The sequence below is a fragment of the Canis aureus genome, chromosome 13 (genome assembly GCF_053574225.1).
Source record: "Canis aureus isolate CA01 chromosome 13, VMU_Caureus_v.1.0, whole genome shotgun sequence".
NCBI lineage: Eukaryota > Metazoa > Chordata > Mammalia > Carnivora > Canidae > Canis > Canis aureus.
In genome coordinates this window covers 19,371,050-19,397,693 of record NC_135623.1, presented here as the reverse complement: position 1 = coordinate 19,397,693, position 26,644 = coordinate 19,371,050, and the positions used below count along the sequence as shown (strand labels likewise).

Here is a 26,644-nt window from a genome sequence, read left to right as displayed (position 1 = left end):
AGAAAGGAACCACATCACCTTTCAGAGACTCAGTCAAATCAGGACTTGCTCAAGGTCACACAGCAGGAAGGCACAGACTTGGGACTTGAACCCAGGCCTGGGGTGGCCATTCCAGATGAGAAAACAGGGTGGGAGGGGGCCACGGTTTGGTAAAGTCACACTGTAAGGACTTGTGGATGACTGGCTTATGCCCTCCTCTAAGCCAGGCACTGTCTCTGTCATGGGGCCTCCCGCACACCCAGCCTGGGGCCTGGCCCAGGCAGACGAATGAATGAAGGTGTGGGCATAAAGCCTGAAAAGATCAGACCATCTCGACCGAAATTATATATCAAATATAATCAGAATTCACAAACTAGTGGTCCCTGCAGAACCAGGCGTGGGTTTCAGCAGGACAAGCAACAAACGCTGCCAGGTGTCAAGGGGAAGCCCACAGTGGTGTCATCCACCCCCACTGTGTCCTCACCACCAATAACAGGGTGCACACCCACCCTGGAGCTACCCCTCCCCATGCCTGACTCTACTTCCCCCACTATTCCTCACTCCTGCATCCCTGCCCTTCCTCCCTGTTGGCCACACCCCTCTTGCAAACTGTACGGGGAAGGATCCTGCAGGCCTCTCCTCAGACTCGGTCCAGCCTTGACCCAGGTTCACCTGTCCTCTTGAAGACCTCAACAAACACTGGTGAACAAATGAATGGGCCAATGGTTGAATTATCAGAGGCTTCCCCCATCTTAAGTTCTCATGATCAAACCCCTGGGCAATTTCGTTACACATCTATTAACTCAACAGATATTTATTAAGTACCTACTATGGGAGGGGCACAGTCCAGGCTCTGGGTACAGCAGGCAGCAAAGAACTGCAGCTTTCCAACACGCCCTTTGACCTTGGTTTCCTTTTCTCGTCATTTTAACCCTTGTGCACTTCTTTTCAAATTATCTGTCTTTAGTTGATTTGGCTCACATCCCTCCATACTCAACAACTTTTAGCGCCTCCTACTGCCTCCTGAGAAATGATTAAGCTCCTTACACTGAAATTGAAGACCTTCCAAGACTGAGATGACACCTCCACGTCTAGCCTCATCCCCGGTCCCCCACTCATCCCTCCTTCCCTCCCTCCATTACCTATGGGCCAGCCCTTGCCGGAGAGGCCCTTCTCAAGTGTACCAGCCAGCTACTGCTGTGTAACAAAACACCCAAGACTTTGCAGTTCAAAGCAACAGTCACTTCTTCTCACCGTGGGTCACCTAGGAGCTGGCTGATGGGGATTGAGTGTGGCTAGGCTCACGCTGTGCATCCACCTGGTCTTGGATCTTGGTCGTGGGTTGGGCTCAGACCTGTTGTGTTCCTTCTGGGACCCAGAGGGGCAGCAGCCACGTGGGGCCTTCTCTTCTCGTGGTGGTAGAGGCATGAGAGAGTGCTCACTTCATGTCTACTAACATCTGCCTGGCCAGGGCAAGTCTACATGATAGAACCCAAAGTCCAGGAGCCAGTAAATATTTTCCCCGACACGAAGCCAGAGCAAGTCACATGGCCAAACCCTGCATCACTGGAGCCTGGAGAGTGATTTTTTTAGTAGTAATCTAATTTAACACCCCATTTCTGCCTAATGCAGCTGGGCAGATGGTAAAAGAGATCAGGCTTTGGAAATGGAAGGCCTGAGTTTGTATCTTGGCTACATATCCTAATTTCTGAGGACCTCCAGTACGGTTCCCCCCCAACACTTCACCCATTCAGTACGTGTGCACTGAGAACACATACGTGTAGGAATACCATGCAGACCCTGGGCCAGACCGGTGAATAACTTGGTTACATCCCTGCTCTCCTGGTGGTATGCATGAAGCTCTCCACCCCCTGCATGCCAGCTCTCTCATCCACAAGGTAGGGAGAAGCAACAGTGGGAGGCAGGTGGCCTTGGAGCAAGCCCTATTTGGAGCACCATTTTGTCCATGATGCCCCAGGTAGTGAATCCTGTAGGACGGAATCACTCACCAGTCTGAATCCTTAAAACAGCTAATTACCATGTGGTTCAAGGCTCATCCAATCAATGAGAATTTATTGAGGTTCACCTTGGGCCAGGTAGGCCTACCTGGCCCCAACCCCCTGCCCTCATAGCCACTACCTCCTAGCGGGAAGACAGGTGGCGTTCTTGCATTTCTACAGCACTCAGCCCAGCACCAGGCCCAGCACAGGTGGTCAGCGCCTACCGGTGCCCAAGACACCGCAACCCCCTCGGTCTCTCTCTCACGATTTCCTGGAGACAGCCTCCAAGACCGAGGTTTCCACCAAAGCCCCCACCCCACCCCAGAAAGAAAAATGCAGTTAATGAAAGCAATCTGGACTTTTCTTTCCATTCCCACCCCCCACCCCTGCCCCAGAGTGAGACCTCCCCAAGTGATTAAGTGTTACAGCGAGGATTTGGCATATCCACCTCGTCAGAGCATGCGCCTTGTGGTGTCTCAGGGAACACACACAGATGAAAGAGCCAGCAGTGTGACAGACTCAGCAGAGGCCCAGAGGAAAGCAAACAACGAAACCTCAAGATAAAAAAGCCCCTCGTCGTCTCCGTCAATAACCCCTAATCACACACAGACGGGGCCAAGCATGGAACCAACCGTGCCTTCCTGGCAAAAATAACGCTAATTAAGTAGTTATAAAAATTATTGTTATTATGAGCAGTATCATTATTATTATAATAAATTAAATACTGGCTAGAAATTCAAAAGTCTGTCTTCAGGGTCTGATTCCTTCCACTTTTCTTCGACACTGGTTACAGCCGGCATTGGCTCCCCACGGCCCCCCAGGGACAGCTCCTGAGCCCAGGCCGGAGGCCTCCAGGCAGCGCCATGACCTACCTTCCACACACTCCCTCATCCAACAGTCTTCGAGCACCTGTTCTGCCCTCAGCTCCTGGTACATGGGCCATAATTTGACCTTTCCAACCCTTTCTCCCTCCAATTCCCTAACAGAAGCCTTGATTGCACAGCCTAGAGGTGCCCTCAGCTCTCCTTCCATCTCTTCCAGGGAGCCCTCCCTGATGCCTCCGGGTGTCCTGGGGACATGTGCACTCTCTCCGGCGGCCAGCTGTGCGTGTTGTGTACTTTTCACCCACATTCTGTCACCTTACTACGTTAATGTCTTCCCTGCTCACCCACACCGGGACCACAGCCCACGCCTAAGACAGCGTCACACAGTGGCTGGAGTTGAACAAATACTTCCTGACTGCTTCACCGCAGACGTCCTTCAACTCCAACCAGTACCTGCTTACCCAGGGGCAGCTGGGACAGGAAAAGATGGGCTGCCCCGGGCCGGGCGCTGGGAGAGGCGCGAGGGCCCCGCACACCGTGCCAGGCCCATGCCCAGCAGGCAGCAGCGGGCAGCCAGGTCCCTCGGGAACCAGTACACTTTCCACACCCAGACACCTGCCATCTGCTTCTCGTGCTTCGCCAGTGTTAACTGCTGCAGAGAAAGGCAACGTCGGCAGTAACAGAACACTCTTCGTTCCTCGCAGGTCCGCGATGAGCCCAGGGTGCAGCCAGCACTGGTCCCCAGGAACAGCATCCCAGTGGGGCTTCTCTGGCGAACCCGCAGTGTCTGTACTTCTACCATCTACACTCGCTCCTTCCCCAGCCTCCCCCACCTGCAGTTTCCAGCACTACCACGAACCCAAAGGTGCAAGCATGCACCAGTTGTGCAGATCTCTCCCCCAGCGGCTCATCAGACACAGTCAGTTCCACCTCCAAACGTGAGCCCCGCCCGCCATCACCTGCTCCAGGCAGGTCCAGGCCACCACTTTGCCTCGGCTCCACCCACATGGCCCCCCAACTTCCTCGGCTCTTGCCCCCGGGGAGAGCCCCTTCTGCACACCATGGCCAAAGCTGTCTTCTATGTACGAAAGCAAAGAGGTTCGCCCCGGCTTCAAAACCAATGGCTTCAAGTGTTGGAAGAAAATCCAAACACCTTCCTGGAATCGGAAAGTCCAGCAAGATCTCACCCCACCTCCTCTCTCCTCCACCTCCTGACAGGCCTGTGCACACAGGGCTCTGGTCACCACATTCCATCTGTTCCTTCAACAAAGCCCGAGGGCCTTGGCATCTGCTGTCCCCTCTGCCCAGAATGGGCTTTCCCCAGGCGTTCATGGCTGCTCCTCCTCATCCCCCAAGATTCAGCGAGAAAGGCACCTTCTTCCCAGAGCCCGAGAAAACAGGGCAGCTATTTCTCTCTTGCTTCCTCCCTCTGCCCCTGCACCCTGGTCTCTCTCTAACTTACTGCCTTTTTTCCCTTTATACTCCTATCACACTCTGAAATTATTTACTTATTTATTCCTTATTAAATCCTCACTCATGGGATCCCTGGGTGGCGCGGCGGTTTGGCGCCTGCCTTTGGCCCAGGGCGCGATCCTGGAGACCCGGGATCGAATCCCACGTCGGGCTCCCGGTGCATGGAGCCTGCTTCTCCCTCTGCCTGTGTCTCTGCCTCTCTCTCTCTCTCTATGTGACTATCATAAATAATAAAAAAAAAAATCCTCACTCAAATAAAAGTTCCCGTGTAGGACAAAAATCTTTTCTGTTTCATTCGCTGTTATGTTTTCAGCATCTCTAACAGCGCTCAAGGCTCAAGACATAGCAACTATTCAAAACACATCAGTTGAAGGAGAGCAAAACTTCCCACTCCTTAGGCACAGGATGCCCATAGTGACTGCTTTCCAGTGTGTACAGCGCGGAAGGATGGGTGGAAAGAGTAACTTCACGGTGGAGAAACCGGACAAACATTGCCTCCGCTGGGTGGTCAAGATCAATGTTAACAATGATAAGCCACGTTGATGGTATGTGCTCTTGATATGATAGGACGAAAAGGGCCCTTATTCATCTCCAGTCCTCCTCCCTTGAATGCATACCATCCAATAATAAGAAAAACACCAAAACAAGTCCCAACTGAGGGACACGTCTGATTAATACCCAGTGTCAAGGTCACTGAAAACAAGGGAAGTCTGAGAAACTGTCATAGCCAAGAGAAGTCAAAGGCAGGATGACAGACAGTAAACCATACGGTATCCTGGTTGGGATCCTGGAACAGAAAACGGACATTAGGGGAACACGGAGGAAAAAGAGAACGAAGTCCGGACTTTGGTTCACAATAGCGCATGGTACTGGTGCACTCACTATGAGGAAGGTACCATATTAACGTCAGATCTCCATAACAGGGCCACCTGGGTACCATCTTCTCAACAATTCTGCAAATCAAAAACTGCTCTAAAATTTAAAAATTTTATTTAACAAGCACATGTCAGGTGACTGTAACTAAGATACTTGCATGGAAAGGTATTTCCTGTCTTTTTGTAAGAATTCACTGACACAGACGCCAGTAGTAACGTCAGAAGAGAGGATTTCCTGCAGTCTGTTTCACGGTCCGGGGCTACCGTGTGTACAGTGTTGCTTTGCCAACCGCACACCCTGAAAGGCTGTGACGGCAGACGTCAGCCCTCCCCTAACTGAACTTCCAGTGGTTCAAAATGAGGAAAGTTAGGGTCAATGAAAAAAATAACAAATCCTGCCCTCTCTGAGGATGAATCACATTTTCCCACTGCTCTTAAGTCAATCCAGCCGCAAGTACTACTTGGGCTCAGAGGCGAGCTCCTCTCCTAGATGGGGGTTCAAAGTGCCACCCACAGTGAAGCTGGCCCAACACAAAACTCTCTCCCTGGGGGTCAAATGGTATGGTACGGACTACAAATGGCACAGATGTCCAGAGAGGACCAAGCGTGGGAGCTGGGGCAATCAAGGAAGCCTTCCTGCAGGAAGGGCCAGGCTAGATTTGGAAGAAGAAATAGGATTTAGAGAGACAGGAGGAAGGAGAGAGGGCGCTCTGGGCAGAGATCAGGACACAAGCAGAGCCAGGGTGTCCAGGTCCACCTGCAGGGAGCAGTCTGATGAGAGCTGCAGCTTCCCCCAGCAGAGACAAGGAAGAGGACTCGGCAAGCTGAGCCCAGCTGGACCAGAACAAACTTTGAAATCCTCCCAGACTCTTAAGGCCGGGAATCAACACCTCCTCCTTCCCAAAGGGCCTGGGCTACAGTAAGCCTTCCCCCGGAGTGGAAGTCCTCCCCTAGCTCTCGCACTTGCCTTCCGTCCTCCTTTTCACACGCGGTTTGCCTTTCTGTCTGTCTCTCCCACCCACCGCAAGCCTCCCGGGGCAGGGTCCTTCCCTACCTGCTCTAGAGGGTCCGGCACTTAGGGCTCAAAGAAACATCTGGAGCGTGACTAAAAGGAAGACAGCCTTAATGATGGGTTACAGTCTGAGACATCAGGACCCTCCCCCTCACACGGCGGGGAGGCCTGCGAGGTCTGCAGAAGGTCCACGCTAGACAGAAATGGAGATGCTTCTTCCATCATCTCGCCCACCCTTAGCCCTGCTTTGCCTTCCCTCAGCTCTCACCCCACCCTGACCCCCTGACCCTGCTTCTTGTCTGTCACCCTCAGTCAATAAACATTAGCTGACCGCCTGCCACCTGCCACGCGTGTTCCAGGTGCTAAGGATACAGGTAATACAGACAAGAGATTTCGATTCTCAAGGGGTTGATATTCCAAGGATTGGGTGAAGAGCAAAAAATAACTAAGTAAGTAAAATACACCGAATGCCAATTGGTGACAGGTGCCATCGCAGGATTTAAAAGGCAGGGAAGAAGGATGGGGAGTTCGAGGGAGTGATTTGAAATTTTGAATAGGGTGGTCATGGGGAGACCTCATTTGAGCAAAGGCCTGAGGGAGGTGGGGGCAGGAATTCTTTCCTTCTGTGTTCACTGACCCACACCTAGTACCTGGAGCGGTACCTGGCAGGCAGCGGGCATGGACGAATGAGTGAGGGAACGAGTGTGTGGGAAGGTTAATTAATTTTTTTAATTAAACTTATTTATATCTTGACATAATTATAGATTGACATGCAGTTGTAAGAGCTAATAGCCTTCACCCAGTTTCCCCCAACAGCTTACATGACCATAGTACGATATCAAAATCAGGAAAGTGGCCTTGAGACAATCCACCGACCTGACTCAGACTTCACCCGTATGACATACACTCCTTGTGTAGAGGTGCCTGACGTAGGTTGTTTCACGCAATTTTAAGGATGGATTCATTTTTAATGCACAATGAGGAGGACACTTGGAAGTGTCCCGAGGTGAAGGAAAGTGGGATGAAGTGAATCACCGGTCACTGCGAAGGCTGGGCATCCTCACATATGAGAGCTCCATTCAATCCTCACGGCCGTCCTAAGAGGGCAGGTATTCCCATCCCCATTGTACATACATGAAAACTGAGGTGCTCAGAGAAGGTATGTATGGGAAGCCACGCAGGTGACAGGCAGAGACCAGAACCTCAAACCCATGACTGTCTGGTCCTGTCCCTGGGCTCTCTCCTGAACACATGAATGGCCTGAATAGAAAAGCTGAGGAAGCAAGGGCCCAGCAGAAGGCCAGCCTCCAGCAGACCCTGGGAAACAGAGGAAATGAGGGAGGGGTTGATGAGAGGTCTCTGGGACGCTAAGTTAGAGAGAACAGAAGTATCACTCACGGAAAGAGACTGGAGGGCTAGAGGGTTCTGGCGGAGGGGAGAAGGCAGGTGTCCTGGCTCAGCTTGGATCTGCTGTGTGGTCTTGGGCAAGTCGATGTCTACCTCTGGGCTCACGGCCCTCACGAGTGCAGGAGTGAGAATGGCCCCCCATCTCATCTGCTCTAAGGCCAAAGAGAGATGAAAAGGTGGCCCTTTGCAAAGCAAAAGTGCTAGACCAACTGCCAAAACCAGAAAGAAGAACTCAACCCGACAGTCCAGACCGCCTGTGGTCTCCCAATCAGAATGACTGGCTCACTTTCCCAAAGATAAAAATGCAGAATTTAGGTCAGCACACACAGAGACTCTCACTTTGTTTATAAGAGGCAGAGAGTGTGTGTTCCTATTAAATGCCTTCAAATTGCAGCGATGATGAGAGACCCAAGGCTGTTTACCACTCTGGATATTTACTTTTCCCATATACAAATCAGCTCGGGTGCCGTCAGAGCTGACGGCACCTCACACGGCAGGCCTCTGACATCCCCACTCTCCCCGGTGCCTACACATGGTTTGAATTTATTGGTGTTAGTAGCTTTCATTTATATTGTGTGAGGATCACGGAATGACCAGCAAACAGAAGCTCTGTTCTGTGCCCTGGAAAAAGCACGGAAGTGTGAGGAAGGGGGGGTGGGAAGATCCCTCCAACCCAGGGAGAAGCGGCTCTCACCCACGGGGTGGCCCAGTGGGAGCCCCGAGGGCCGCTGTGGGAATGAAGGACCAGCGGGAAACCACAGCCCGGCCAGAGGTGGCCCTAACACGAGGGCCAGAGGCCCAACCACTGAGTGCCAAACGCCAGGGTGCCGCAGTGGGAAATGCAGGCCACTGCCTAGATGCTTAGCCTCTTGGAACCAAACATCTGGAAATCTGGGAACAATGTGGGGTGCGGTTAGGGACTTTCTGTTTTCCACCTGGATACTCAGGCGATGATGTGTAGATGTAGCTGGTAATTTTACAGCTACACACAGCATCCCTGAGTGCACACTTGCAGTCCGGCCCTAGGCAAAGCCAGACTCATTAGATGAGGCTCCTGCCCTCAAAGAACTTCAGTCTATGGGGGAGACAGACATATAAACATATAAAAGACAATAAAATTAAAAATGCCCTTTCCCAGTGAGGTCAGAGCTAGTTTAGAAAGTGGCTTTGCAGCAGCAGGGGTGCGGTTTATGGTCTACCAAGCGCTCACACCCGCTAACAGCTGTCTGTGAGGGGAGGGAGCTGCCCGGGTCATGCTGCTGGACTCCTAACCCAGTGCTCTCACTATTTAAGGACCATTTGTAGACTGCAGATCCCCCTGACACCCCACTTTTGCTTGGGGAGCATTCAGGAACCACTTGCCTCACTCCATCCCTATTTTGAACACGTGGAATCCCGAAAGTCAGCCATCAAAAGGGTCACATGGAATGCAGGGACATGTTGTCCTAGAAATGCTGGTCACGGTCTCAGGCTCCCCCACAAAAGACCCTGTAATATGTAACTACAGATGGTCTCATTCAGCTGCCAGGTACTTTTAGGATCTAGTTCTAAGAGAAAACACTCCCAAGTTCCTTCCTATTCCAGAAGCTGAGAGTCTTCCTCTGGCTCAGTAGTGAGAACATCCTGGATCTGATGAGAGCAAAGACCCTCATACGGCAGCTCCTTCCTCCAGCCAAGGGGCCTGAGAATTTCCAGGCAGGCCTGGCTCCTGTCTGATGAATGATTGAATTGCAAAGTTGGGAGTGGGGGTCACTGCCCCCCCCCAACACACTCTGGATTAAGCCCAAGCTTCTTAACTGGTTTGTGAAGTCACCATGATGTGGCCCATGAGCCTCCAGCCAATTCCCTAGTCTTCCATGCCCCCTGCAAACATGCTCTGCATGTGAGTAAGGGTAGTCCCTCCGGTGGGATCAACATCACCACCAGCGCCAGCCCTGGACGTGCTGTTCCTCCTGAACCCGGGGATACCACTGGTCCTTCACTACCGAGCTCAGGCGGCATTATACTAAAGCTGAGCCAGGTACCGATAAGGATGGGGTCACCTACTGTCTACAAATGGAACATCTTCACCAGCAAAGACAGTTCCTGGACAGCAAGGCTGCAGTCCCTCCACCCTGGTAGCATCTGCAGATGCTTCCAGAGTAGCGGAGCCCCCACAAGGCCCAGGTGCCACACAGGTGGAGGCTCACAGTCAGTGCTTAACAAGGACACACAGGTAGGAGCTGATTCAGTCCAGCTCCTGTCGCATATTGAACGGGGGGACTCACAGCGCAGTTCCCAGTAGTACTTGCCCAACAAACAAATGAAGGCATGGATGAATGGATGAACAGCTTCATAATAATGAAATCAATTCGCTAAGCATTTACAGGGTAGGGCATCCCTTTGCTATTTGAAAATTCATTTTATACCACCTTTCTTTTACAGAAGACCGACATTAGTACCTGTTTCCACAACCGCCCCCCCCCAAAAAACAAAAAATTCCGGAGAGGATTTCTTTATAAAAAGGGGCAAGAAGTGAAAATAGCATGAGAGGCGGTGAGCACTCAAAGCAGCAGCCAGAGAGGCCCCATCGTGCTCCTTCCCTGCACCCACACTCAGCATCTCAGCACCAAGCCACCATAGCTTCGGACTGTGCCTGTGAGCATCTAACTGCTTTATCTCAGTTTATGTTGGGAATCCACTAGCAAGGTGGGTCCTTAGGTATCAGAAAAGGTTTGAGAGGTTATTCTCTGCTTCTAGGAGGGCTCACTAATGTTTCCATGTAAATTAATGATAGTTGCTTCCTTGCTTACACCGCAGGAACTCTCCCCCGTTGGATCGCAGGAGAAACCTGTAGTTCTCTTTGGGAGAAAGAGAGGAGGTAAAACACTTGTACACCAAGGACCACAGAGGGCACAGAGCTCTTGGAGGTTAAGATAGTCCTTCCCAGGCTTTATCCCTTGATTCTCCCCACAACTCTGACTTGCTGCTATTAACATTCAACCGCTGAGGGAAAGGACACTGAGATAGGGGATCTCCCCAGGTCATGATCAAACCCGAGACAGAGCTGGGCCCTGAGCCTGGGTCTCCAGCCTAAACTTCTCGATCCCTCCTTTTGATGTGTCCTCACTCCGGGAAGCAGTGGGAGGTCACAGGGAAGCCAAACCAGAAGGGATACAGTCAGACATGACACACCACAGATGGTCAGCAAAAAATGATCACACTCTGGGTGGTCGGGCCACACGCTTCCAATCAGGTCAGCCAAGCACACCCATCCCTGTTCTGGATGACCCTCAGTGGCTCAGTGCATGAGAGCCTAAGGGACCAAGGGCCATCTTCTCCACGGGCTGGGTCTCCCCTCAAGACAGTGTGAAAATGAGCCAATCACAACAACGAAAATGACCACGACTTCAACCAGCACAGTTAACATTCATCACCTCGTACTTCGTGCCAGGCGCGCAGCGAGGCGGTTTATATGCATTACCTCATTTACTCTTCACAACACACGGCGGGGGTGTGGGGGGGGGCGGTGTGGAATACTATGTGAACCCCTTTCTTCAGGTGTGAAAACATACCCCAGTTCTGCAGCCAAAGCGGTAGAGCAGGAATTCCAACTCCAGTCCAGTCTCTCCCTTAAAGTATCGGAAGATCTAAGAACAGATCCTGGTTCCACCATTTTGCACAAAGCACTTAGACTCAATTTCCTCAAAATAATGAAAATAATACCTGCCTTTCAGGACCGTTTTAGGAATTTTCTGTGATACACCAGAGGCCCAGCACATAATGGGCACTGAATAACAACGGCTGTCTCAGGAGCGGGATAGGAAAGGGAAGAATGCAGTTAACGAAGGGAGGGGTAGAAACACTGTTCTTTGCATGCCCTCTGTGATGTAGGAAAGAATGTTAGGGTTCGAAGCCGATGGCCAAGAAAGAATTCTTGAGACGTCTTGGGTGCAAAAAGGTGATTTTATTAAAGCACACGGACAGGACCCATGGGCAGAAAGAGCCTCAATGGGGTCGCGAGGGGTGGGGATTATACACCTACAAGTTGGGAGGGGGTTAAGGATGGCTTAAGTCTCTAAGGAATTTTGGAAACAAGGTTTCCAGGACCTTGAGGGGGCTAGCTATTGTTAGGAAAAGGTCATTTATTACCATCTAATAAAACCTTAGTCATGAGACCCTTCGGATGTATATTGATGGGTCATAGGCTTGGGTGATGATCGCCAACACATATCTTGGGGGGGAGTGTTTAGAAATTAAGGACAATTTAAAGGAATTTTTATATGTTAAAACAGGCTTACAGGATCGGGGCTAAGTGTGCCTTTTGCCCTCAGCAAGGTGTCCACATAGAGGCAGCTGAGTCCGTAGAGGAAGGTCACTCTGCCTGTTTCAAGGACTCGTCAGTGGGCTGTGAGTAGTAAGGAAATTTAATAATTTTTTTCAACTGTCTCTGTTTCCCACTCGGCATTTTCCCATCCTGGCACTTCTGTTTAACAATCCTCCTTCTTCCCCGTATGGCTTTTTTCCACTCCCATCTCCATGGCTCTGATCCGCTTCAACACGCAAGATCTCCATCAAGAATCTTGCATTCCTTTCTCACCACCCTCCCCACAAAACTACACGGACGGAAGCAGAGTCATATAAAATCACCTGCTAGAGTACCAGCAGGCCTAGGCATGGGGGTTATGTGACTCTGGGTCAACTGAACATCCCAGTCAAGGGCAAGCACAAGGACCAAGTATTATTACCACTGAGGTCATAAGTGTCTCAGTTTACCCTTCCCAAGAGCAAGCCACAGCTCTTCAAGACACACATCTCAGCCGCAAAAGCAAGCAGGTCTGGTGCTCAAAAATGTCTCATAATCCAAAGGATGCTCCAGGCCCTCAGAGGCGTCCTCGTGGGGGAGGGGAGGAAGAGAGGTAAAGCAGGTCAAAGACTGGGAACTGCAAAGTGCAAGCAAATGGTTCGAATTATGGGTTTGTCTTCTCTCAAACCCAAGGCTGAGCAGTTCATGACCTGGAAACCCTGCGACCCAAGGCTGAGGGCTGAGCTAGAGAGATTTCCAAAAGGCTTTCTCTGCCCGCATCTTCCTTTTCAACACGGGCTTTAAGATGGGACTGAGACTTGAATTACGATCGGCCCAGAAGGTGCATTAAGGCTCCAGGAGATGACACTGGCCGGGAAACTTCCAATAACCTTAACAGGGAGGAAGCAGGTAAGTCCTTTAAGCAGAAGCAGCAGCAGCAGTGGAAGAGGAATAAAAAAGGCCTCTCCTTTTATCTTTGCCCTGCGCTTCTGGGCAGGGCTGGCCTGCGGGGGGCGGTCCGCCCCGGGGTACCGCGGGGGCCGACCCCCCAGGTGGCGGGGCAGGTGCAGGGGGCAGCGCCCACCGCACCGAGGACACCTGCACTGGGAGATCCGGATCGGGAGAAGGGGCGGGGGCGGGGAGGGGGAGGGGGGCTCGCCCCGGGGTACCGCAGGTGCCGACCCCCAAGGCGGCCGGGCAGGTGCAGGGGGGCAGCGCCCGGACCTCGCCCCCGCACCGAGGACACCTGCACCGGGGCTCCCGGGATCCGGATGGGGACCGGGGGCGGGGGGGGGGGTGCGCAGGACCCAGCCCGGGGCACCGGCTCCCCGACGGCCGGGCTCCACCCTGCGCTCGCGGCGGTTCCCCTGGGCCCGCGGAGGGGCGGCCCCGCAGATGGTGGGACGCGCGGCTGCAGCTCCGGCTCCGGCTCCGGCTCCCGCTCCGCTCCCGGGGGGCACCGCCGGCCCCCGGGCGCTCACCCTGCAGCCTGGCCGCACACTGGCTCGTTCAGAGCTGCACTCCGGAGAGACCGCCCTCGGGAAGCCTTCCCAGGTCCTCAGGGCTGAGAAGGGTGCGTCTGCTGCGCCCCCACCCAGCGCCTTATCCGGCGACCTCCCCAGACCTCCCTCACCCTGCTCCCCCCAAGCCTCCTCCCCGCCAGGAAGCAGCTGCCCGCCCGGAATGGCATCATCGTCCTTGCTTCCATTTCCATCTCCAGCACAGATCCCAACTTCTGGCACAAAGTGGGAGCTACAAAACATTTCTCATGCTAATTTAAAAATCCAATAATAAGTATGAGCTAGTGTTTACCGAGTGCAGAGTTCTGTGTCTGGCACTGCACTACAGTGCTTCACACTCATCAATAAATCCTCACAGCACTTGGATGGAGTTGACTGATGAGGAGACTGAGGCACAGAAAGGTCCTGTAACGAGGCCCAGGTTACTGACACTCCCAAGAAGTGCATGATCCTGGACGCTGAAGGAGCCCTGGGCTGTCCCCGGCCAGTGCCTGGAGGCTTGCAGTGGTGGGGGTTCCCGAGCCCAGTCTGTGCCACTGCTGTGTAAATAAAGACTAATTCTTATTTCTAAAGGTAGAATCAGACCAGAATGTTCCTCGGAGTGACGGAGGCAGGGAGGAAGCTTTATACAAAAAACAGAGGCTTACAATTTAGCAGCAAATGAGAAGTAGATTTTAACACTTCACACTGCCCTTCCCGACCCAATGGGAAGAAAAGAGTGAACCCCACAAATAAAAGGTGACAAGATCTCAGCACTCAGGGCAGGGGAGTGTTTGCCCTGCCTGCAGGGGAGGGAGGAGGTGGTCAGGTACTGATCTGAAAGCTGCCAGGTTCCCCCACCTTGCCTAGTCAGGGGACGAATAGACTCCTGCAGCAGGTGCCACTAGTCCCAGGCTGTGGCCCAGGGCTCTGACTTGCACAAGCCTGGGCTGATGACCTGCAGGCTCTTTTCAAGGGCACTCAGGCATTCAGGGGGGCCCCAGGTGCAACTCACCCACTGTTACAGACCAAATGTGTCTCCCTCACCCTGATTCATATGTTGAAGCCCTAACCCCCACAATGACAGCATTTGGAGAAAGAGTATTCATGAGATAATTAGGTTTAGAAGAGGTTGTGAAGGTGAGGTCCTCCTCCTGAGGGCTTAGCTCCCTCCATCGAATGCTACCTCTCTCCCACTTTCAACTCAACTCAACTCATCTCTCTCTTTCTCTCTCTCTCTCTCTCTCTTGCTCTCTCCACCTCTCCTAACCGGATCTCAGACTTCCAGCTTCCAGAACTGCTGGGAAGTAAATTTCTGTTGTTTGAGCAGCTCAGTCTACGGTATTTTGTAATTCCGGCAGTCAGCAGACTAAGACACCCACTGATCCTTTTAAGACACGAAACTATTTGCAATATATACAAATACTGAATCAGTATGCTGTATACCTGAATGTTACGTTAATTATACCTCAATTTAGAAAATACATAAATAAGTAAATGAAAAAGACCCACAATGCTGAAAGCCAATCACATCATTGCACCTCAACTCAAACTGCTGAGTTAGGATGAGACGGTATCCACCCTCGAGGTACAATCTGGTGACCACGAATAAAAGTCTGGCTATGAAGGGGCATCTGAAGAGTCCAGGCTTTTAAAATGACTGCCCTCAGGAATCCACACCACTCCTCAGGAGTCAGAGACGGCCAAACAATACAAACTGGGAAGGGTTCTCGGGTAGAGGGAACAGCAGCAGCACACGGGTGGAGGCATGCCCAGGGATGGGGGGGGAGGGGAGCAAGGACTAGAAGAAGTCCGCATCACGGGGGCCCAGAGCCAGAGGAGCTAGTAAGGGGTAAAATTAAACATTTTAAAATGACAATAAAGTGGGAGGGTGGTGAGCCTGGAGAGGCTCATGTGTGCTCTGGGTAGTAAAGGGGAGGGAAAAAGAGGCCTTTGTTTGCAAGTACCAGATGAGGAAGAGAAAACAAAGTGTTCCAGGATGGAGAGAGAGAAATCCAATAGGGCCCACGGATGTCACAAAATCCTGACCAAATGGGCCAGCAGCAGGACTGAACTCAGGTAGGAGGTCTGAGGGCTTTCTGTGAATACAGAGGCCAAGAGCAGCCTCTTGTCAGCCTCCAGAGCTGCCCACACCCCAGCCACAGAACACCCCACAAAGCCACAACTTCAGAACTGGAGCACATTCTGTCTGGTTTTATAGTCAATTGTGAGCCTTATGTGGAGCTGGATTTTGAATCGGGCTCTATTAGGAAAGAAAAGAGTGTTTCAGTAATATTTACAGCATGAAGTAAAATACATAAATATTGAGAGAGTATCATAAAATGTCATAAAAAAATCCATGGAGGAAAAGAACATACGAGGCTGGGTTATCAGGGAAAGCTCTGGACTGACTCTTCCCAGGCCGATTTAGATGGAGGAGCATTCTGGGAAGACTTCCTGGAGGAGGCACAGCTTTGAGCGGAGCCTTGGAAATCTCACAGGATTCGGAATTAGAAGAGAAAGGGAGGAAATTCCTGGAGAGGGAGGGGGCTCAGCAAAGCAACAGCGTTTCCAAGCTTGGGGCAACAGTTTTGTGTTCCAGCGGATATACTGCGCAGATTTAAAAGCCTGTGATCCTGGAGGAGCTGCTCGGCGAGACGGCTTGGCAGCCGCTGAGCACGACTGAAGGCCGGGCCACCAGCTGCCTGTGGATTAAGTAGGCGGACAGAGAGCCAGTGATGGGGGATAAAAGAGAGTGAAGTGGATACTACTTAGAAGCAAACTCGAGGGGGGAAGAGCGTCGGCAGCCCGGCTGGCAGGCCGTGGCTCTCCTCGCATTCTTCGGTTTCCTCCCTCGGAAAGCTGCATTACCAGGCGACCTCTTCCTGGCTCCGAGAGAGGTCCAAATGGGAACTATTAACAAAGGCACACTCCCATTTTTATCTCCGTCCCAAAGTGCTTCCCCGCTCAGGCTTTCTTCTCCCTTTGGCCTGGGATCGGGCTGGCGGGTTGTGGGAAGATCAATGTGTTTGCCGATGGGGCTTCTTGGAATTCTGGAAGACTGGTCCCGTCCAGCTCGAAGATTTTAGAAGTCTGTGTCTATGAGCTGAAAATTCTTCAAAGCTCAGAGGCTAGGATTTCATGATGTGAAGATTCTTCGAGTCAAAAAATGCCTCTGAGCCGAATGTTCTAAGATTTCACCATTCTTAGATTCCCTGAGCCTCGGAGTCCTGGCGTATGATTCAGAGAGTGTGTCTAAGTGTGGAAGGCTTCACGCTGTGAGCTTCTGATTCTGAGACTAGAATATTTCATGACATCTTGGTCACCTCTGGCTTTACAGCCTGACTCTCCTTTGATGGTGGTACCTAAACCATCCTGTGTGTCTGCTTCTGGGCTTGTTTTCCTCCCCCTGAACGTTAGGAAAATATATTCAGCGGTTACAGTCGGAGTTACCCAGGTCAGAGAGAGCGGACAGGCCTGCCGAGCCAGCGGGGGTCTTTGCAAACAGCTCTCTCCCTGCGCACAAAGAATCTGAGACTACGCACGCCTAGGGGTCAACGCTAGGGGGTCCCCAGAGGGACTTCCATACCATGCGACAGACATTTGCTGAACAGCTCCCAACCACAGGGCTCCAGTGGGAGCCACAGCGGGTGTGGCAGGCTGTGGCAGCGCAGGGTGGAGACGAGGCCCGAAGAACCGTGTTTCTCAGTCTGGGATCTGGGTTACTCGGTGCAGACTGGGCCAGCTTGATCCAACACGGACTGAGAGGCTCGTGCTCTCTGGGTGACCTCTGGAGAGAAGAGGGCTCAGCATGGCCCCTGTGAGTCTCCCTGTGAGGTGTGGATGAACCAGGGCACTGGAGACACCAACGCACAGGCCTCTGTTGCTAGGGCTGTAACATGGGGCTAAGAATACTCACTCTCCCTGGCTGGGCAGTGAACCCTCCGCAGCTAAATACTAGGGCCATTCCCGGGTGTGCCCCCAGCATTGCACTGGCCCAGCACAGGGAGGTGCTCTGGCTGAACCTGAAGAAGTGAGGAAGCGAGGGAGGGAGGGGAGCCCCAGTGAAGGAGAGGCTCCGAGGCTGGGCAGGTGTCCAGGGGCTGTGCCACAGCAGGCTGGGCTCCCCGCTCCGCAGACTGGCAGTGGGAGGCAGCAGGATCACCCACCGGAACCAACAGGCTTCCAGATAATTAGGTATCAGCAGCGGCCTGCCGAAGATTAGACTGTCAGCCCCGCCCAGGCTCAAGAAAACCCGGGCGGCCCCAGGCCTTCAGGATATGGGGCCCATAGATGAGCACCAGAGCGGTCAGAACTGGGCCGATCCTGGAAATCATCCGGCCTACGGTCAAGGGACAGAGGGAGCCACCAAGGCCCAGAGAGGGAAAGGACTAGCCCACAGTCACAGGCGAGGTAGGAATGAGGTCAGGACTAGAGCCTGCTTTGTATGGGAACTCTCCACTTGATGATTTCAACATTGTTTTAAAGATTTTATTCATTTATTTGACGGAGTGAAAAAGAGAGAGAGAGAGAGTGTGCACAAGTAGGGCGAGCAGCAGGGAGAGGGAGAGGGAGAAGCAGACTCTCCGACCAAGCTGGGAGTCCAACATGGGACTCGATCCCAGGATCCCAGAATCATGATGTCAGTCAAATGCAGATGCTTAACTGACTGAGCCACCCAGGCACCCCTGATCCAACACTTTGTGTCCCTGTAGGAATGCATGGAGCTATTAAAGTTCAAAGAGGAGACTCTTCACGGTGGCTCCATTCATTCATTCATTCCACAGTGCCGGATGGAGGAAGGGAGGGAGTGGGCATATCATGGTTTCTGACCATTCAGCCATTCATTCATTCATTCATTCATTCCCCAAATATTGATCAAGCACCTAATAACATGTGCTAGCCCCTCAGGATATAAATACAGGCACTCTGACTATAAGGAGACCCTTCCTTATTCAACTGGCAGTGTTAAGGACACGTCTTCACAATGGTGCCTTGGAAAGCTCGGGACTCCTTCCAAGGAAACAACTCATGCCCAGAATGTCTTTGGGAACTCCTATTTTAGAATCAACTTTAGATCCAATTTGTAAGTCAAAAAGAAAATCCATTCCGGCACTTCTCAATAATCTCTACCGTATTTTATTCTATCTCATTTTTTAGCAAAAAAAAAAAAAAAAAAAAAAAGATCTCCCCAACTCCAACACACACACACATCACCAGATAATGCCATCTGACTATGAAAAACAAAAATAAACTCATCTTTCAGAAGCCTGAAAAGCCTGGGCTTTAGCATCAGACACACCTGAGCTGGATTCCTGAGTCCACTGGCCTGGTTGTGCAAGCACAGCCACATGACAACGTTCTTACTTATTGTCTGTGAAAGAGACATGATGATATGACTTGATCACAGAGGATGTACTTCTACCAGGTTTAATGCAATGCCCATGTGGAGACAGAGCTCAATCAATGATGGTTTTGTGGTTTCTAACTCCCTAGTGAGGGCCCTGAAGAATGTTACACACATTTTGGATGCCCTTGGCAGCTGTGCCCCAGTGCTCCGGCTTTACACACATGGGATGGGTAATGTTGCCATGTCTGTTTAAACCACAGCAAAGTACAGCATGGCAGGGCCCTTGCTATCTCAGGCCGGGGAGAAGTATGGGACTCAGCCATATTCTCATCCAGAGCCTCCACTGTGGGGTGGGGGGGACTGAGGCCCCCTAGAGGGAGACAGACAGCTCCTGCGCAGCCCTGCTCCATCAGCCCTGCTCCATCAGCCCTGCTTGTTAGTGGCAGCCAGTGCCAGTCTCAGGCGGGAGGCAGCCAGCACAGCCGATTGAAATCTGCAGATCCCAAGATTGTCACAAGATCTGGACTCAAGGCCCAGGCATCCCCAGGTCCCTGAGGGCAGGGGCCGCTGCCACCCCACTCCAGCTTTGCTTTGTTCTACAAAGGATGGGCAGGGGCCATGGCTGGTGGAGAAGGAGCGAACAGGGCACACATGAGGCTTCCCCTGCGGCCCTCCTCTTTCCCTGTCCTGGAGCCGGCCCAAACGGTTTTCCACGCCCAGGACCTACGTCGAGGTAGCATTTTACACGTTCTATCACCTCCCACAAATAGTGTCTGCTCAGAGCTTTACAAACCCAGCTCAATAGTGAAAGGCTGGTCACCGCTGCCCCATTTTATAGATGGCAACATGAAGTTCTGCATGAGTCATTGGCTTTAGAGCCAGAGCAGGGACTGAAACCTAGAAGCAAGTCGGCTATCTCTCAGCCACTGTGTAAGCTGTCTCATACATCAAGGCCTCTGCCATTCTCGCTCCAGCTCCAGTATGAGACAAACAACATACTTGCTCCACAAGTATAAACTCTCCAAGAACTAAAAATCTAAGCCCTCTGGCTCTAACGGAGAGAAAGAAACAGCAGAAAGGACTGAAGCAAGAATCGCAGAAGGACATGAAAAAACGAAGTCAGCATGGGGCGGCAGGAAGCATGAAGGCCTCGCTTAAGGCCAGGGGGACTGGCTCTGGTCCTCATTAGCCACGTGACCTTGGGCGAGTCACCCAGCCTTTCTGAGTGCTCACCTGAGAGAGCATCCGACCAAATGGAAAAGCATGCCTCCTGAGTGCAGGGTGCCCGGCAGGTGGAATTGATTATAACTGTCCCGTGGAATGTTGGAACTGGAAGGGGCTTGAATAATGACCTAATCCTGGCATCTCAGCTCACAGGCAGGAAAAACCAGGCCAAGAGAGGAGAACTGACTTGCCCAAGGTCACACTGCAAACCCACGTTGATGTTGGCTCCAGCACTCTGAGTTTATGCTGAAATCAGAGACCAGAGACTTTTTCAGTGGCTCCTCGCTACCCGTGGAATCCTAAAATATACACTTTCTTTCTCCACTTAGCAAGGAAAAATGTGGTATTTCTGCCTAGAAGAAAATATAAAAATTCGAGAAATACTAAAATTAAAACTAAAATTCCAGCTCCTCACAAAAACGGCTTTCTAAAACTTTTAAGGTTTCTTTTTCCCGCCTTCCTCTCTCATTGTTTCCCTGCACCAAATATTTTGCAATAACAGTAATGCTGAGAGGAAAGAAAAAATAAAAATCTGATGCACTTAACAGATATTTCGGTACAATAATGCATCACAGATGTTCCTATCAGACTGTGCACGCGCACATACAATTTTCCTGAGAAGGCTGCTCATTTCTGACTTTGGGGTTGAGGACCCTTAACACCCCCATCCGCCCAAGCTCCGGGATCCTTCCCTTCCCAGTTAGCCCACAGCTGCCCACGGGGATGGAGGAGAGATTTCAGCACCTCGCTCCAAAATGATAACAGGACAAATTGGCGGGGTCGGACACTCTGGCAGGTGGTGAAGGGTGTGCAGATTAGGGAACCGAGAGGAGTCCTGTTTTCTTTTGTTCTGGACTTGCTTCCTGCAGCCCTCTTGAGGAGCTAGACCCAAGAACAATTTTAAAAGCGGGCCCAGGCTGGTGATGGGGTGGGCGCGTTTTTGAAACCAGAGATTTGAGTCCGTTTGATCTTCAAACATGGGCTTTGGAGACTGTCAGCGGGCTCCTTGCTGGCCGATAAATGGCTCTCAGGAACTTTTCCTAAAACATAACTTCACACACTTTCCAGCAAATGTTTTCAACCTACCGAAGCCGTCATTTGGTTGAACAGCAGTGCTTCCAGACACCGAGGAAAGATAGTTTTGTTGTTTTAAGAGAGACAGATTAAAGCCAGGGGCTCTTTAACCAGAGGGTTTCTATGCTCCCTCCAGCTCTCCTCGGATTCCTCTGTGGTTGGTACAAAGAGGGTGTGGACAGTGATGTTGGATGCCCCACCTCCCCGACCTAAAGAAGATATCCAGGCCAGACGTGAGGTCTCTGAGCAGAGAGGCCTCCCACAAACCTGCCTCCAAAATGAGATGGGCGGTGAGCGCTGGGGAGCCTGACACAGATAATATCAGCTCCCGAGGCTGGCAAGGGAAAAGTCACTTCAGAAGGGGAAAGCCGGTATGTTCAGAGGTTTCAGCGCCCGGGCCAGAGAATGCACAGGATTTTCCCCCGTGGAGAAGGAGTCAGGCGTAGTCAGAACCCTGCGGGGCGTGACTAACTGCCCCAATATTCCTGCCACCGGGGCCCTCTGGGTAAGGACTCCACAATTATGGGAGAGCCAGCAGGAGAACCAACAAACTCGCCTTTCATTTGGCCGGCAAATCAATCTGGCTTCTTACCTCCCCGGGGACAATATTGCATTTCCCCTGGAAACACAAAGGCCAGAAGATCTCCAAAGGGGGATCGGTTTCTGCCGCTGTTTCCCTGGGGAAGAGGTGCAACATCACGGGAGCAGCAAGCAAGTCTGGTCCCGGTGGTAGAGCTTCTAGCCTGGCCAACTTATGAGGCTGTCTCCTGAACGGAGAAGCCCGCCTCGGGGGCCGCACCTCACCCAGGGCATCGGCCCAAGCCCCGTTTTGAGGCCTCCTTGCAGGAGCCACCAGCCCTGACACGGAGCCCCCCCCATCGCGGGATTGACAGCCTGTTCTCGAGGCACAGATGTGAACTCATTGTTCCCAGGGTCTCAGGGTGGAGTTTGGGGCCAGTGAGTTGCAAGTGACCTCTGCCCATGGAGATAGGGCTTTTAATGACATTTTGCTGGATCAGGTCTCTGGCAGCCAGAGACTTTCAACCTCCGAAGCTCTTCCCTTCTCCCTGGCCCCATTCTTGAGGCTCGGAAATCAGAACTGTCAACCTTTAAGTGAACACATTTCTCTGAAATTATTAACCCCAAAACTATCCTTGTTGACTTTCCCTAGGCCTAGGGAGGCAGTCCGAGGGTCGCCTAGAGCCACTCCAGGCCCCGGGGCCATTCAGCAGTGCTTAACCTTATGCAGCAAGTCAGAGCCACGGGACGCCAGGTCCACTGGCCCTGCCCTGCCCTCCCTGTATGCATCCCCCGTACGTATATGCTGCTGCCCAGGTGTGACCCACATAGCAGCTTCAGGACAGCCTCCTGGCCTTGAGACCCCAGGGCCTCGGCATGGCTGGACGCGAACTTGCAACTCACTCTTGTTGTTCTCCTCACTCTGATGCTCCCGGGAAAATTCTTTCTGCTCAGGCAAGCACGGCAAGTGGGGATTGGATATCCCAACAGGTAGCACCGCTGAGACAGAAGCCATCACCCCAACTCTAACCCCCAGGTTCTAGCACATACCAGCTTGCCCTCCGCCCACCACTAAAGCAGCCCAAGAGCTGCCTCGTTGCCCGAAAGAGCCTCTCCCATTGGGAGAAGGCCAGGGCTCTGGCCACGGAAGGAGGAAGGCAATCAGAAGAGAGGACACAGGGGCTGCCCGGGCCCCGGGACGCCGAGGGCCTACCTGGGAGAAGTTGAGCCCATTCAGCGGGTGGCACTGCTCCTCCACGCGCTCCACGGCCCCGGTGCTCTTCCTCATCTTCTCGGCCTGCTGGGCCAGGTAGAGATCCAGCACGGGCACCCCCCGGGAGCGCACATCAGTCTCCGTGAGGGAGTTCACCATGAGCATCACCCACACGGGCCTCTTGCGCTCCCAGTTGCCCGCGATGGCGTTGAACAGGTAGTCGGCGTAGAGCCCCTTGCCCCGCTGCGCTGGCGTCATCCACGAGGGCATCATCAGCTTCACGTAGTCCAGGTGGCGCTTCAGGCGCCAGTAGAGGTCCCGCGGCAGCACGTCCTGCAGGTTTTCCCCGTGCGGCAGCAGCTGGCAGCTGGCCAGCGCCGAGATGGTGTACGGGTCGGTCAGGTCCAGCTCGAAGTAGACGCGAGCGCTGGCCTGGAAGGCCGCCTTGGAGTTGTCGGGGATAAAGTCCCAGACACGGGTGTAGGGGACGTGGATGGTGCCAAACAGGTAGGCCGGGGGGTCGCGCCGAATAGTCCACAGGAAGGAGTTCAGCTCCCTCTGCTGCAGTGGGAGAGAAGGCAGGCGGTGAGGCTGAAGGCGGCGGGGGAAACCGGGTTAGCAGCCAGAGAAGCAGCTGGGGACAGGGTGGGAGGCAGGGGCCCACGTGGGGCAGGGAAAGAGCAAGGACTCTGGAAGCCGAAAGATCCAGATTCAAATTCCGTCTCGGCGCACTGTTCCACTTCCCACAGACTCAGTTTCCCTGCCTGTGAAATGGGGGTGAGAGCAGCCACCTGAGGGGAGACTGAAAAGACACTACGCATACAAGCGAGCCCTAAGAGCAGCGCCAGGCACAGAGGAAGCAGGCAACGAAGGAGTCAGGATTAGCTTTCCCCGCGAGGGCCAAGGACCTCAGCACCTGAGAACATTCGCCCTCGGCCAAGCCAAACCTTCACCGGTGGTGTTTCATGCGGAGGGTGGGGAGAGGGGGACCGAGAGTCCTGCTCTGGCAAGAAGGGAGGAAGTCATATAACTTTTAAATCCAACCATTAGAAGATACATGCCAAGAGCACTTTGAAAGCAGAACACCTATTAAAAATAGCACACCTATTTAAACAGCTACTTCCCATTCATCGGGGGGATGCGGTGTTCCCGTTTGGAGGGCAGGTCTGGGTGTCGGCTACCCTGCCCCAGCACAGATGAGAAAGCGCTTTAAAAGCGGCAGGCGAACTACAGCCTCGAGGCCCTGCTCTGGGAGGCGAAGATTCCCCAGAATTGGTCCCAGGGACCCTACATACTCTGGGGCTTCCGGCTGCTCCCCTGAAATGCTCCACCTGGCCTCCAACCCCAACTCTGTCACCTTCTGTGACTGAAGCTCCGATGAGGGGCGTTTGGAGGGGTCCTGGACACGGGGGGCCTTTCTCCAGATCTAGCATAGGACCAGGGCTTCCCGGGCATGAGAAAGAGGCTATCATTTCTCGCAGGCAAACTCTGTTTCCAACCAGAAAAGCCCCTGCACTGTGCACTGACCACCTGCAAGCCCGAGGTCAACTCATAACATTTCTCTGCCGGATTCGGATTCCGGCGCAAATGAAAAGTGTGTGGCCGGGTGGGTGGGGACGGTACCTTATTTTACTAACAGCCCCAACTCGTGAGTCCCAGCTCCTTGGAGAGAGACTAAGTCCGAGCTCCCAGCTGGCCCTCGCCTCCCTGTTCCGCACGGAGGAGGAGGAGGAGGAGGAGGAGGAGGAGGAGGAGGAGGGGAGGAGGGGGACGCGGAGGTGCACCTTGCCCAAGGTCCACTAACTCTCGGCTTGCCGGCAGCGGGTGAGCGCCCTACACAACCTTCTCGGGCTCCCTGGCCTCCGACTCAGTGTCATTTTCAATGCATTCATTGGCACTTTGAGGGAGGGAGACTGGGAGAAGGCAAGGAATTCCGCAGTTGGAGGAAAATTAAGAGAACCAGTAATTATTCAACCCCGAAGGAGATATTAGGCCAGCGTGCCCCGGCGCTTCCCTTTCCTCTCCTCTGGAATCTTCCCCCCTTTTGGTGAAATGGGGGCAGTTGGGGGATTGGGTGCGGGGGCCTGGGCTGGAGAGGGAGGAGGAGAAAGTGTGCCTTAGGTGGGAGCGCGGGCAGGGGAGAGGGCAGCGCGGGGACCGGGGCTGCTGGAGGGCGGACCGGAGCCGGGGTCGGGGTGCGCTGCGGGCGGCGGGCGGGCGGAGGGCGCAGGCGGGGCGCGGGGAGGACGCGTCCCGGGGGCCCGTCCCCGTCCCGGTCTCCGTCCCCGTCTTGGTCCCCGTCCCGGTCCCCGTCCCCGTCTTGGTCCCCGTCCCGGTCCCCGTCCCCGTCCCCGTCTTGGTCTCCGTCCCGGTCTCCGTCCTGGTCCCGTCCCGGTCCCCGTCCCCGTCCCGGTCCCCGTCCCCGTCCCCGCCTTGGTCCCCGTCCCCGTCCCGGTCCCCGTCCCGGTCCCCGCCTTGGTCCCCGTCCCGGTCCCCGTCCCCGTCCCCGCGGGCCGGGCGGGCGGGCGGGCGCGCTCACCGATCCGGGCGGCCGGCACTGTCCTGCGTCCGGGGGCTGCGGGCGGGCGCGGGCGGCGGCGAGGAGGGCGGCGAGCAGCGGCCCCGCCAGCGCGGCGAGCATCCTGCCGGGGACGGGGCGCGGAGGCTCCTCGCGGGCGCGGGGCTGCAGCGGCGGGGCGCCGGCAGCCGTGTGGGCGGGGCGGGGCGGGGGGCCCCGGGCTCCGAGCGCGCGCCGACGCCCCGCAGCCGCGCCGAGCTCCCGGGGGCGCGGGGTCCCGGGGCGGGCGGGGCGCGGGGGCGCGGGGGCGCGGGGTCCCGGGGGTCCCGGGGGTCCCGGGGGTCCCGGGGGCGCGGCGCGGCGGGGGGCGCGCGGCGGGACAAGTGCGGCGGCGGCGGGCGCGGCGGGGCGGGCGGGCGGGCGGGCGGCGGGGCGGGGGCGCCCGGCTGCCCCGGGGCCGGGCTCAGAGGGGCGGCGGGCGGCCGCGCGGCCGCTGCCCGGGCTCCGCCATGCTGCTCCGCGGCCGGCAGGGAGGGAGGGAGGAGGGCGGGAGCGCGGCGCGGAGCCGGGCCGGGCGGGGGGCTGGGGCCGCCGGGGCGGGGGAGGGGAGGACCCGGCGCGGGGGGCGGGGGGCGGGGGGCCGGGCCGGGCCGGGCCGCGGGGCGTCGGGGCGCGGCGAGGCGGGGTCTGCGGGGTCTGCGGGGCATGGCCGGCGCCCGCCCGCTCCCGTGGCTCCCCGCCCGCCGCCCCGCGCGGAGGGCGGCGCGGCCCGCAGCGGCCACTTCCCCACTTTCCGAACTTCCCAGCGCAACTTTTTCCTCCCCGCCCCTGCCCGCGCCTCCTCCTCCCCCGCGCTCCCCCTTCCCCGGCCCGCGCCCCGCCGCCCGCAGCTCCCGCGCGCGGCCACCAGGGGGCGCCCGGGCCGAGGCCCAGAGCCGGGGTGCAGGGGTGCAGGGGTGCGGGGCGCGGGGTGCGGGGTGCGGGGGTGCGCACCACCCGGGGAGCTGCGGCCGGGACGGCGGAGGGGCAGGCGCCCGGGGAGGGAGGCCGCGCAGGGGCCGCTACCGCCGTGCGTCTCACCGCCCCGGGCTGACCCTGGCTCGCGCTTAGTAGGTGCTCGGCCAACACTAGCTGCATTAAAACACCGGGCAATCTTCCTCGCGATTCCTTGGCCTCTTGCATTTCAACAGTCTTCTCCGCGGGACTTCCTCGGACCCGCCCGGGGCGCCTGCGAATGGCCTGGGAACAGGGAAGAGTCATACCCCAAATCCTTACACCGTAGGAACTGAAAGAGCCCTTAAAAGCAACCTTCTGTTCCCGAGAGTCAAATGAAGCTTAGAAGAAACCAAAGAACAGGGCCCAGGCTTCTGGGCCATTTGCAGAAAGTGGGGA

The 26,644-nt window shown here is 54.7% G+C and overlaps 1 protein-coding gene across 13 annotated transcripts in view; it reads right to left on the bottom strand.

The window, feature by feature from the left end:
• Window positions 1-25,399, bottom strand: part of TRABD2B (TraB domain containing 2B) — a 213,615-nt gene extending 188,216 nt beyond the window's left edge. For all 13 annotated transcript variants that reach the window (XR_013350367.1, XR_013350368.1, XR_013350369.1 and 10 more), the window contains exons 1-2: window positions 25,274-25,399; window positions 22,735-23,295 (exon numbers count right to left, since the gene is read on the bottom strand). Coding sequence is in view for 8 of the 13 variants with exons in the window: in XM_077845033.1 (XP_077701159.1) it covers window positions 22,735-23,295; window positions 25,274-25,375 (663 nt within the window). In the remaining 5 variants the exon portion in view is untranslated. The remainder of the gene's footprint in view (window positions 1-22,734; window positions 23,296-25,273) is intronic.
• Between the last annotated feature and the right edge of the window lie 1,245 nt (window positions 25,400-26,644).